This window comes from Myodes glareolus, chromosome 4, assembly GCF_982192425.1.
Source record: "Myodes glareolus chromosome 4, mMyoGla1.1, whole genome shotgun sequence".
NCBI classification, from domain to species: domain Eukaryota; kingdom Metazoa; phylum Chordata; class Mammalia; order Rodentia; family Cricetidae; genus Myodes; species Myodes glareolus.
In genome coordinates this window covers 56,634,632-56,646,252 of record NC_142029.1, presented here as the reverse complement: position 1 = coordinate 56,646,252, position 11,621 = coordinate 56,634,632, and the positions used below count along the sequence as shown (strand labels likewise).

At 46.1% G+C, this 11,621-nt stretch overlaps 1 protein-coding gene across 1 annotated transcript in view; it reads left to right on the top strand.

Annotated features, from left to right (window-relative positions):
• The first annotated feature begins 972 nt into the window (after window positions 1-972).
• Clstn2 (calsyntenin 2) overlaps window positions 973-11,621 on the top strand; it is a 592,274-nt gene continuing 581,625 nt past the window's right edge. Inside the window, exon 1 of the mRNA XM_048452571.3 lies at window positions 973-1,272. Coding sequence (XP_048308528.3) covers window positions 1,158-1,272 — 115 coding nt within the window. The 5' untranslated portion in view covers window positions 973-1,157. The remainder of the gene's footprint in view (window positions 1,273-11,621) is intronic.

The following is an 11,621-nucleotide window of genomic DNA, read 5'->3' as shown; positions in this document are numbered from 1 at the left end:
GTCTTAAATGAATGATGAGCAAAGGCATAATTTTGTTTGTTTCCGTGTTTTATTATTTACATAATTTCTCACTCCATACGACCCTTGAATTGTGGGCAAAGAGTACACCTATTGAAATACAGCCAGTGATTTATTGTGAGCCATTGGTTGGTTTTGCTGGGAACGATCTTGGTCCTTTTGAAGCCTGAGCGTGTTTGATGGTGTGGAGAACAGTACGAATCCCACCTCCAATGATGATGCTTCCCTGTTTGAGATTTTAGAAGGCATGGCATGCTCTTACAGAGACAGTGGGAAATGGTGGCAACTTCTGAGGGGGAAGTTTGAATGTGGTTCCCACTGCAGACTGAAGGTTGCCTTTTCTGTCTTAGCTAGTCCCTGACTCCAGCAGTGGCTGAGATGGCACAGAGCCTGGCATTGCCACGCAGGTCCTAGGTGATCTCTGCCCTACAACTCCTAGAGGCACCAGCGCTTTGCAGCTCTAGCGAGCTCCTGGCGCCCTCCCCAGACCAGGAGGCATAGAGCGTCCATTTCTAGACCACAGCCAGGGGCAGGGCCCTGAGAGACAGTATCCTGTCTCTTCCTCAGGGAAGTCGGTTCAAAGGGCACACCAGGATAGGGTCGCCTGCATCCTTACAGAATATCCGCAGGTCGCAGGTGATCACTTGGTGGAGGAGCTCACCGCACCTCTCAGCTACAGTTTGGAGAGGTGCAGGGGGGACGCCAGGCCCTAAGGCTCCTTGGAGCCTCCCTTTAGGGTCCTTCGGGAGCCTACGCCTGACCGAGGGGGATCATACAAGTGCCCGGCTTTGGGGATGGCTGTGGAAAGTTGGGGGCCTGAGCTGAGAGGCGGGGGAGCACACAACCCGGCGCCAATGTCCGCGTCTCATGAATATGCACGAACCACCTCCCTCCCTTCGTGACGTCACGGGCCGTCCCGGGGTGAGCGCCGGAGCCGCTCCGGTCCGCGCCAGTGAGTGCTGCTGTTGCCGGCGAGCGAGCGGCGCGGCGGAGGGCAGCGGAGGCGGAGGGTGAGGGCGGCGGCGCCTGTAGCTCACCCAGAAGCTGCAGCGAGGCGACCCGTGGCGGGCACAGGGGGACACCGGCAGCGAGCGTTAGGCGGCGGCGGCGGTAGCTCGATAGCGGCTCAGGCGGCGAGGATGCTGCTGAGGAGGCTGTGCTTGGTGCCGCTCCTGCTGGCGCTGGGCGTGGGGAGCAGCGGCGGCAGTGGCGACGGCGGGGACAGCCGGCGGCGCCGCCTCCTCGCGGCGAAAGGTGGGTGCTGGGGAAGTTTCTTCCTCACCAGGAAAAAGCCAGGCAAGGCGGGCTGGAGGGTGCAAACCGCGGACTTAGGCGTTCAGTACCCACCCTTTCTTGTGGCAGCTTCGGTTTCTGCGCGCAAGGTCTCCGAAGTCAGCGCCCTTAGCTGTGGACCCAAGAGATTTTCCGGTCCATTCTTTGGGCGGGGTCCTGGCGCCAAGGAGAAGGCGAGGTCTATGGAGTGCAGAGAACTTTGGGGCTCTGTGTGCTGGGTTGGGAGTCTCGCGGACTCGGCTCAGGGATGCTTGGAGCAGGGCCGGGTACGGGCCCTGTAGGCGGCAGGGGGAGGGGCGGGGGACAGGTGTCTGTCTACTCCTGTCCTGGGGGCAAGAACCAGGGGCGTCTTCAGAGGAGCGAGCTGAGCTGGACTGGTACTCCAGGTTGGGGATGGCGTGGGAACTTGTATGCATCTGAAAGCCTTGCCCGCACCCGGGCGCTCCGCAGGCTCCGCAGCGCAGGCTCTGGGTCCCCTGGGAACGTACACCCTCATGATGGGCAGAGTCCGGAAGAAGCGCGGGATGTGATGGTCCCTACTGTCGCACTCTGCTTTTCTCCAGAGGTCCGAGTTTCCGAGCCCGGAACTCCTCTCTGGTCTTTCTAATTGATCTTGACCTCTCCAACCCTCTAAGATTCTCATGAATGCTGGCGCTATCAGGGCGAACCTAGAAGTCAGCGAGCCCCAGACTTTGACAGCTGCCAGGGAGCGCTGGGAGGAGCGCATGCTGGGGAACCGGCGTCTAGTGGGCGGGTCTGGAACAGAAGGTCACGCGGTAGCCCGAGGTTGGGAGGCATCGCAGGAGCAGGGTTGGGGTGGATGGTGGGCTCTGGGGAGGCTCTGACTGATTTCAGGATGGAGCGCTCGACTTAAGTGGTAACTTGTTGATTCTCTGCGCTGTTGACAAGAAGGATGTGCTTTTGGTTTCTGTCAGGTGAAGGTGAGGGATTATGTGGTCCTTGGAATCCTGCCTGGTGATATTTTGAAGACAGAGGGTTTGTCCTTGTTGGAAAAAGACTCATAACTAGAGACAGCCCGATTTAAAGAGGCTTGCTAGCAGAGCAGGGAGGAGCGCACAGCAGACTGGATCTCTCTGGAGACTGGGGAGTTAGGGAAACAGGCCATTCGCCTTGTCTGGGCTTTGAGAACTGCCCTGCCTGTCATTTGCAAGTGATAAATTAGAGATGGGAGATACTTCTATTCTTTTGATTTATTAAATTTTGGTGGCATAATATGAAAAAGTTTTGTACAGCAGCATCCTTCTAACATCCCCTCCCCATTCCTAACAAGGATTTTTTTCTTTGAAAAGACCATCACGAAAATGACTTTTAGAAAGTGTATGTCTGTATAAAAGGATCAATGTGATCAATGCTGATATGATATAATAAGAATAAAGAAAACAACGACTGTCCAAATGGTTTGCTCTCCTCCCAGTACACACACTTTGGATAGGCAGGCAGATTCCTTTATTCCGAGGCTATCTACCACTTTGTCGCAGAGTAAGTGGCATCTTTAAAAGCTCTTGTCGACAAAGAGGGTAGGGAGCTCACAGTAAGAAAAGACTAGGGAAGAAGTCATTTGAGAAGAGAGCTCCTTGTGTGTAACACGTTGCTCAGTTGTTCAGTGAGAGTGGGAAATCAGAGACTAGGGAGACAAAGTAAATCAACGGCAATGCCGGCTTCCACTGATCTAGAGTGTGGCTCTCTGTGTGTGTTATACATATTATACATATTTAACCTTAGTTATTATATAAGGCATATATAATAACTAAGTTCGTTATTTTCTTCACTTAGAACATATCCATTTCATGGTTAAAGCCAAGCTTTTTGTTGTTCTACTGTAAAACTTTGTGGGCCTTGAGAATGAGAGCTACTCTCTGAATTCTTCTTGTCGTTCCCTTTCCAACCACTAGGAGGCTGCAAAGAGCCCCATTTGCTATTTCTTTCTTTCTTTCTTTCTTTCTTTCTTTCTTTCTTTCTTTCTTTCTTTCTTTCTTTCTTTCTTTCTTTCTTTCTTTCTTTCTTTTGAGCCGAGTAATATTTGGTCTCAGCAGACACATTTATTATAACAGTTGAGCTGATAGTTACAGGGCAGACATTCCTTATTTCAATGCATTTGAATTTTATATTTCTAAATCATATAATCCCTGAGGAATATTTGAGAGGGACAATAAAACTGTGTGTTCTGTGTACCACATCCTGTCTCTGACACGGATGTTTTTAAGGTTCCTATCATTTCAATTCCCATCATCAAGAAAGAGAAGATCCAGGAGGGCCTGTAAGAGGGACTGAACAGAGAGATCTCTTTCTTTCTCAATGCACTTCCTAGCACAGGCAGAAAGAAGAGAGCTGGGAATGAGCATGGAGCGGCCTGTCTGAGTCGTACACGCCCTCTGAGTTGTACACACCCTCTGAGTTGTACACGCCCTCTGAGTTGTACACACCCTCTGAGTTGTACACACTCTCTGAGTTGTACTACATGCCCTCTGGACAACTGTTTGGAAGTGCTCTCTTGGCCGAGAACTCCTGTAAAGATGCTGTGTCTGGATAGCAATGTGTTCTCCCTTCTTGCTGCAGAAGACCCAGAAGCTGCCAGCTGTTGGGGGTTTTTACCAATAGTTGAACTTGCAGTGTAACCATGTTCCAGTTCATAAATAATACAGTGACTGGGTAGTTAGAGCCTAGGATAGGACGAAAAAGCCAAACCCTTCTCAGATTCCTTGAAAAGACCAGCTTATACACACCGGAAACCATTCTAGAGAAAGGCACAACTTAGCCAAGAGAAAGACGATGAACTCCAGGTAGTCAGTCACCTGAAGAGTCATGCAGTAAAATACCAATGGACTCACAGCATCAAGAGCTCAGTATCCATTCTCTTTCTAGTTGCCAGACTCGCAGCAAAGAGGTCCTTTAGTACAGTCCTTGAGTGCAGAACATCAGTTACTACAGTCTCACCTAACATGTAAGCAGGCTGTGTGTGGGGTGAGAAATCAGAACTTGCTTGTATCTGTGGAAACCAGTGTTCTGGCTCAAGGGAGCAGCCTTGTCCTTTCAGCCACAGACTCAAAACCACCTTTGAATGCTGCACAATATTACACACTCAATACCTGTCCTGAAGGGCGCTGTGGACTCCTGTGGTGCTGGCCCTTAGGGGTCACTTCTCTGACTGAGGCACAAGGGTCCCAACTTTCCTCAGCATTGACTTAGTGTCTCCTCTGACCTGCAGTTATACCAAGTTACCTCTGGTCTTATGGTTAGAAGATCTTCCTCAGCTTGATTCTCATTATTATCCAAATGTGGTCAGATGTGGGCATGGGCTTCTCTAGGAACCTTCCGGGCTTGGCCCCTTCCAGAGAGTCATACCTCTGCCTCGGACAAGTCTGTGTTTCCTTGCCTGATTCCAGGTTGATCTGTGGGCCCTCAGGAGCCTGCAATCTGGCTTGGGCTGGTTTTGAGTTGCAAGATGAGCAAAAAACAGTGTCCTCCAGCTTAGTGTATGCACCTGCATGCATTCTTGAGTGCTATCCTTTTTTTATTTCCATAAACGTTTTAGATTTTTCTTCTGTCCTGTAAGGCAAAATTTGTGTTTAGTTGTCGAAGAAACTTGACTTTGAATCTCGGCTTTATTACTCCTTCATTAGATGATCTTAGGCAAATGGATTAATCCCTTAACCCACACTTTCCCCATCTATAAAGTGGGGATACAGAGGCAGAACTCTCTCACAAGGTGGTTGTCAGAATAGAGTTCAGAAAACTTCTATCTCAGATTGTGGTGTAAAAGACATTAAAACAACAAAACACAAACCATATCTCTGATGGTCAATCCTCTAAATACCTGGGCATAGCATCTAAGACTTGAAGCTTCCCTTTTCTGACTTCTTTGAAATTGAGAAGCTTTGTGCACTCAGCTCAGACCTGATTCTCTCTGCCTTTTAGTTTCTCATTGTATGAAGAAGTGCACATATGAGCAAATACCACATATATATATATACAAACATGCATGCACATACACACATTTGGTGTAAGTCACGAGACTGCCTGCTCCTTTCATTGCTCTCTGAACGCCTTTGAAACCACCTTTCATTTCTAATGACCAGACTGAAACTTCATGCAGAGCCAGCTGAGAGTAAGGCTTGGCAATGTGTTGTGCGCACATAAATAAGCAAGTGTACCTCCAAGTATAAGCCCCAGAGATGTGGGAGAGCTTCTGGTCCTTGGAGGAGGAGCTCATGGGGGGTGATTTGGGTTATAAACACAGATCATCTGCCGGGCTGCTACTTGCCTCCCAGCTTGCTGTCCTAGACAGCAACTAAGTGTTCCTTTTCATCAGTGACATTCACAGCATTTGGAATGATTTGTAGTTACATGGAGGAGGGTGACCCAAACTAGGATGACTTGAGACTCATCGTCTTCTTCTTTATTACCTAGCCCAGCACTAATTGGACCCTGTGGAAAGGTTCCATCAGAAAATTAGGTTTTAAGACAGGACCATGGGGGAGGGCTTGGTAGCAACTGAACTGAAACCACTGGTGCTGGGTAGAAGAGAGGACCGAGCTGTGGGGACGGCACAGATAGGAGGCACGAGTGGGCAGAAGGCAGAAGGCAGAAAAATGCCTGTCATGGAGTTAGCATCATCCCAACCTACTGTGACTTCTGGTATTTAGCCTGATAAGCAAGTATAGTTTCTGGTCTCTGTCTTCCTATCTGAGGGGAATCAGAACAATAAAACAAGCTCCAAAACAAGCATGGAGCTCCCAAAGTCTGGCGAGGGGGGATTGTCAAGGTTAGGAGAAGAGGAAGCGTTATGGAGAAAATGAAACTGGTCTTGATGGGTGAGTAGGGACTGGGTCAGTGGGCAGGACTGGGTACAGGCAGGTAAATGCGAAGCAGTAAGAATGCCCTTGATTGGTGGACTGACAAAACTGAGGAGGAAGCTCACTTGGCTTTGGCTCCATCGCCTGCTTCCAGGCTCCGGAGCTGATAGATGTGCGCATGCGTGGTGAAAGCAGGCTGCTTTCCAGACGCCGTCTTAAAGCTCTTACCACAGTCTGACCTTACAGACTCTAGGAGCAGGGATCAGAAGCCCCAAGAAAGAAGATAACTTATTCAACATCTCACAGATGTGTCAGAACTGAAATTCCCAGTCCAGAACAGTATGGTCAGCGTGGCATCCCTGCTCAGGTAGCCCCGCTTAGCAGAGTGATTTGATGTGAGCTTGAGGGAGGCCCTGAGGGAGGTCAGAGAGGCTCCATGGGATCCAAAGCTACTGACTGGTAGGTCTGAGACTCCTTCCAAGTTGCTGCACAATTCTGTTTTAGTGGAAGCATTACTCTTAGCCCCCACTTCTTTCACCACAGCCCTTTTCGCTCACCTCAAGAAGAGAAGACAACTAGCTGGCCCCTGGACCACTTCCTACCAGGCCTGAAACTGCCCTGAGGGAGGACCTGGGCTGTTTGTTTGCTTTTAAGTTCCAAGAGTTTCTGAGGCAGACTGTACTGCTTATTTCTCCTGATGATCTACTCTCTGGCGGGGCTTTGTTCTCCCATGTTTCACCTGCTCCCTTTTTTCCTTCTTCAAAGTGTATGCCATCTTCTTGTTTCCATAGAAGACTGTGGCTCCCTAAAGGGAAATGTGCCACTCACCCCTCTGAGACCGTTGCTAAGTGAGCCTCTCATAGCACTCGGAAGTGCTCGAGAAGTCAACCCGTGCCACCAGGCTACTTCTTGGTTTTGGTTGGGCCATTTCCCTACCAGCTTACAGCCTCTGCTTTGCAGGGATTTAAAATACACAACCCTGCAGCCAGCTCAGGACATTAACCGCACATTAAGACGTGTGAAGGAGTCAGCTCTCCGAGATGCCCCTTTAAATTGCACTTGGAGTCTGCAGATCCTGGTCTCGCCGTGGCTGAGAATGGCTAATCAGCCACAATTTTGACTTATTTCTTTGGAGTCATTGCATTGAATTGTCATGTGAAAATTGTCAATTTAAAATAAAAGCACATTTTTTTTTGTGTCTTCTGCCACTCTTTTCCCACGATGTTTGTTTCATTATGTGGATAAATAAATACGCAGCCTTTGCTCAAGTCTGACTAGAAAATCACCGTGGGGTGTTAGGGAAAGAAAGGCCATGGTTGTCAGCACTCGTCTGGTTTCACTGATGAGCTGGGAGAGTCTCTGAATTCAGATCCTCTGGGCATCTGGATTTCTATAGGCAGGAAGGATTCCATGGTGCCCACATCCTGTACCTCAGAAGTTTCAGGTATTCAGGTAGACAGCTCTGTATGTCCTTTGAAGGGGTAAAGTAGCTAAGAAAATAGTGATCGTGCTTAAGAAATTTGTTTTGAGACTTTGGGACTCCAAACCCCCAAACAAAACCTTAGATCATTCTCCATTCATCTTGTTGTATAGACTCAGTTAATTATATTTTCTGAAGTTTGAATTTAGTGAGGAGTCTCTTCCCAGTTCTTTGATGCACATGCCACATTGCTGTTAATGCTCCTATGGTCATACACTGAGTTCAGCAGTGCCAAGCCCAGAGTTTTCCGCCAAATACCAGCAAAACTGTTAATATTATGTCAAGCTGATGTGTACATTTTCCAATTTTCATGGATAACTGCATTGCAGCAAATTAATTAAAACAGATAAATGTTAATCTAATGCATGTCTCCTTGTAATTAATGAACTATAACCGTTACAGGAGCATTTGATTTATTATCTTCATTTATAAAACGTTAAGTTTTCCTATAAAATTAGATATAGTAATAGGAGAAGCTGACCCATATATAGCATTAGGAAAAACAATCACATTTTTATAAATTAATCACTCTCTAAAAGGATATAGTTCATTAACACTACGAACTGAAAGTGTTAGATGTAAATTAGATTAACCTTTTTACTGACACTTTCATTTATATTGTGCATTCTGCTCAAACTTAAAGCACTTTACATATATTAATTCAATTAACCCTCCCCAGACCCTTGATAAGTAAGTACATATATCAAAGTTGGAAGGCAGGAGAAAGGAGACCCTTCAGAAATATTGAAGTCCCAGTCTTAGGATGTGTTATTTCTGATTCATTTGGAGCAGTGGTTTCTCTGGACTTACATAGCTTGAGAACATGGGTAGGTATTCACGAGTTCTCACTCCTGCTGCCAGGAACCACTTAGCACCCTATATCCGAAGCCAGAAACACGTCTGCCTCATTCTCAGGCTCAATGTTGCAAAGAAACTTCTGGTTTGTTGAGTAAGGTATGCCTCATCAACTTTTAGTTTGGTGAGGGACAAGATCTGCTCAAATGGGTGCAGGCAGATAGCTTTGGGCCCTACGTGAGCATCCAGGGGGTCGTCTTCTTTTAGTAGGCTGCTGATTCTCTGCCATTCCCTGTGCTTGACCATCTGGATTCAGAGGATGGATTTTTGTCCAAGACATTGAGAGGTCAGTGGAGAAGAAGCAAATAATGGATGGAAGCTTAAGCCTCATGCTTCAGGTTTCTCCTCCAGTCTGCCCTGGGGAGAGGCAAGATTTCCATTCCTTCAACTGCTGGGGGGAAGTGAAGGACCCACTACTCCCCATTGAGCCTCACACTTGTCTCTCAGGGAATGTGTACTGAGGGGATAGCTGAGTCTCAAGCTGTAGCTTGCCACTAGGAGTACCCCATCCTGCGCGGGATTCATGGTGTGTGGAAGACTTTCTATCATCACAGAGGTCCTGAAGACAGATGTGCTCATGGAGAAAGGGAGGAAATGGAGCATTTTGTGGTTTAGGAGCTTATGAAATTCACGGGGGCGGGGGCTAAGCACTTCCCCAGCTTGAGTGCATATGGATTTGATGGTCGTTCATTTCTCCAACTTTTTTGTACCTTCAAGTTCTCAGACCTAAACATTCTTAGGGATGGGTTCCGACTACAGTCTACAAATCTTGCCCTTTTGGAATGCAATAAGTCTCACCTAATGGTCTTCCTTGTAACTAATGGTGCCAAACCTACTGAGAGAATGACTAACGTGAAAGGATGGATCACTCATGACTAGACATAAAATTAAGGGGACAGATAGCAATCTTGGAGTGTGGAGGATTCTTCTCCAAGAATGTGAAGTTAGGAAATCAGTGACTTTGGTCTTTAAGACAACATGCAAGAACAGTGAAGCCCACATGGTTGGTCCAGGGTCTCACATCCTCTCTCGCGACTTTAGATTGCCCCGGGCAGCTCATCTCTGGGAGAGGAGGTGAACTGGGTTTTAAAGCTAAGAGCCGAAAGCCAAGCTACCTCTCAGGAAGCTCACCGGCCGCTTGAAAAGGGGCAAACACTGTATTTACAGTACATGGCATTTTCCGAGTTTTAGTTACATTTCCTTTTGGGTATCTTTTGTTTATGGTAATTTAGAACAGAAAAGGGGCCTGAGATCATTCATAACCAAAGTGAAAGGATTACAACTAAGGCCTGGTGCATCTGCCTGGCTTCCTTCTCTTTTTTAAATTGTTTTTATTGAGCTATATATTTTTCTCCACTTCCCCCTATTACTTCTGCCCTCTCCCATAGTCCCCATGCTCCCAATTTACTCAGGAGATCTTATCTTTTTCTAGTTCCCATGTAGATTAGATCCATGTTGTCTCTCTTTGGGTCTCTTTAGTTGTCTAGGTTCTCTGGGATTGTGAATTGTAGGCTGGGTGTTCTTTGCTTTATGTCTAAAAGCCACTTATGAGTGAGTACATATAATATTTGTCTTTCTGGGTCTGGGTCACTTAACTCACTATGCTGTTTTCTAGATCCATCCGTTTGTCTGCAAATTTCAAGATGTCATTATTTTTTTTCCATTGTGTAGTACTCCACTATGTAAATGTACCACCTTTATTCATTCTTCAGTTGAGGGGCATTTAGGTTGTTTTCAGGTTATGACTATGACAAATAATACTGTTATGAACATAGTTGAGCACATGTCCTTGTGGTATGATTGAGCATCCTTTGGGTATATACCAAATGTGGTATTGTTGGATCTTGAGGTAGGTTGTTTCCTAAGAAATCACCATACTGATTTCCAAAGTAGCTGTACCAGTTTGCACTCCCACCAAAAATGGAAGAGTGTTCCCTTTACTCCACATTTTCTCCAGCATTAGCTGTCATCAGCGTTTTTGATCTTGGCCATTCTTTCAAGTTTAAGATGGAATCTCAAAGTTGTTTTGATTTGCTTTGCTCTGATGGCTAAGGATGTTGAGCATTTTCTTAAGTGCCTTTCAGCCACAAGGTTGTCAATAGAATACTCTCCATATCTATTCAATATAGCAATTGAGGTCCTAGCTAGAGCCATAAGACAACAAAAGGAGATCAAGGGGATACAAATCAGAAAAGAAGTCAAACTCTCACTGTTTGCTGGTGATATGATAGTTTACGTAAATGACCTTAAAAATTCTACCAAGGAACTTCTACAACTCATAAATGTCTTAAGTAATGTAGCAGGATACAAGATTAACTCAAAAAAATCAGTAGTCCTTCTGTACACAAATGATAAATGGGCTGAGAAAGAAATCAGAGAAACATCACCTTTCACAATAGCCTCAAATAATGTAAAATATCTTGGAGTAACTCTAACCAAACAAGTGGAATACCCGTATGACAAGAACTTTAATCTTTGAAGAAAGAAACTGAAGAAGACACCAGAAAATGGAAAGATCTCCCATGCTCTTGGGTAGATAGAATTAACATAAGAAAAATGGCACCCTTACCAAAAACAATCTACAGATTCAATGCAATGTCCATCAAAATCCCGACTTCCTTCTTATTGTCCATATTTTTCTAAAAGCAAAACCAATTATTTATGCTTTAATTACAACATCAGAAGCAATGTAGGGATGGTCATTCTTGATTAAAAATTTTAGAATTATATATAGGACATTTCAGTGATATATACCCTTCTTTTAATTAGAAGCAATGAATAAAGGTTGTTTCTTTTTAATTATTCTTCTATCCTTTCCCCCTTTGAACAATCTCTTGCTTCCTCTCCACTCCTGTCTTCCAGAAGTCTAGTTGTAGCTCCCCTGCAATAATTCTCCTTAGTAGGGGAATGAGAGCCAGGGAGAGCCCCATAATCTTTCAATGAAGAAGTAAGGTTTCCTGGAAATCTCTACTTAGGAAACCCAGGTCCCACCGTTTTGTCCCTAAAGTGTACCAGTTGCACAATTATTGCCTCAACGTTCATTATTTCTCCATTCCCACCTTCTCCATCCTGCAATGTATCTGCCTGCACCAAACACTTCAGAATCTCTCTCTTTTCATCCTTGGCAGCACCAAGGGCTGCTTCCTGGAAGCCACTCCCTA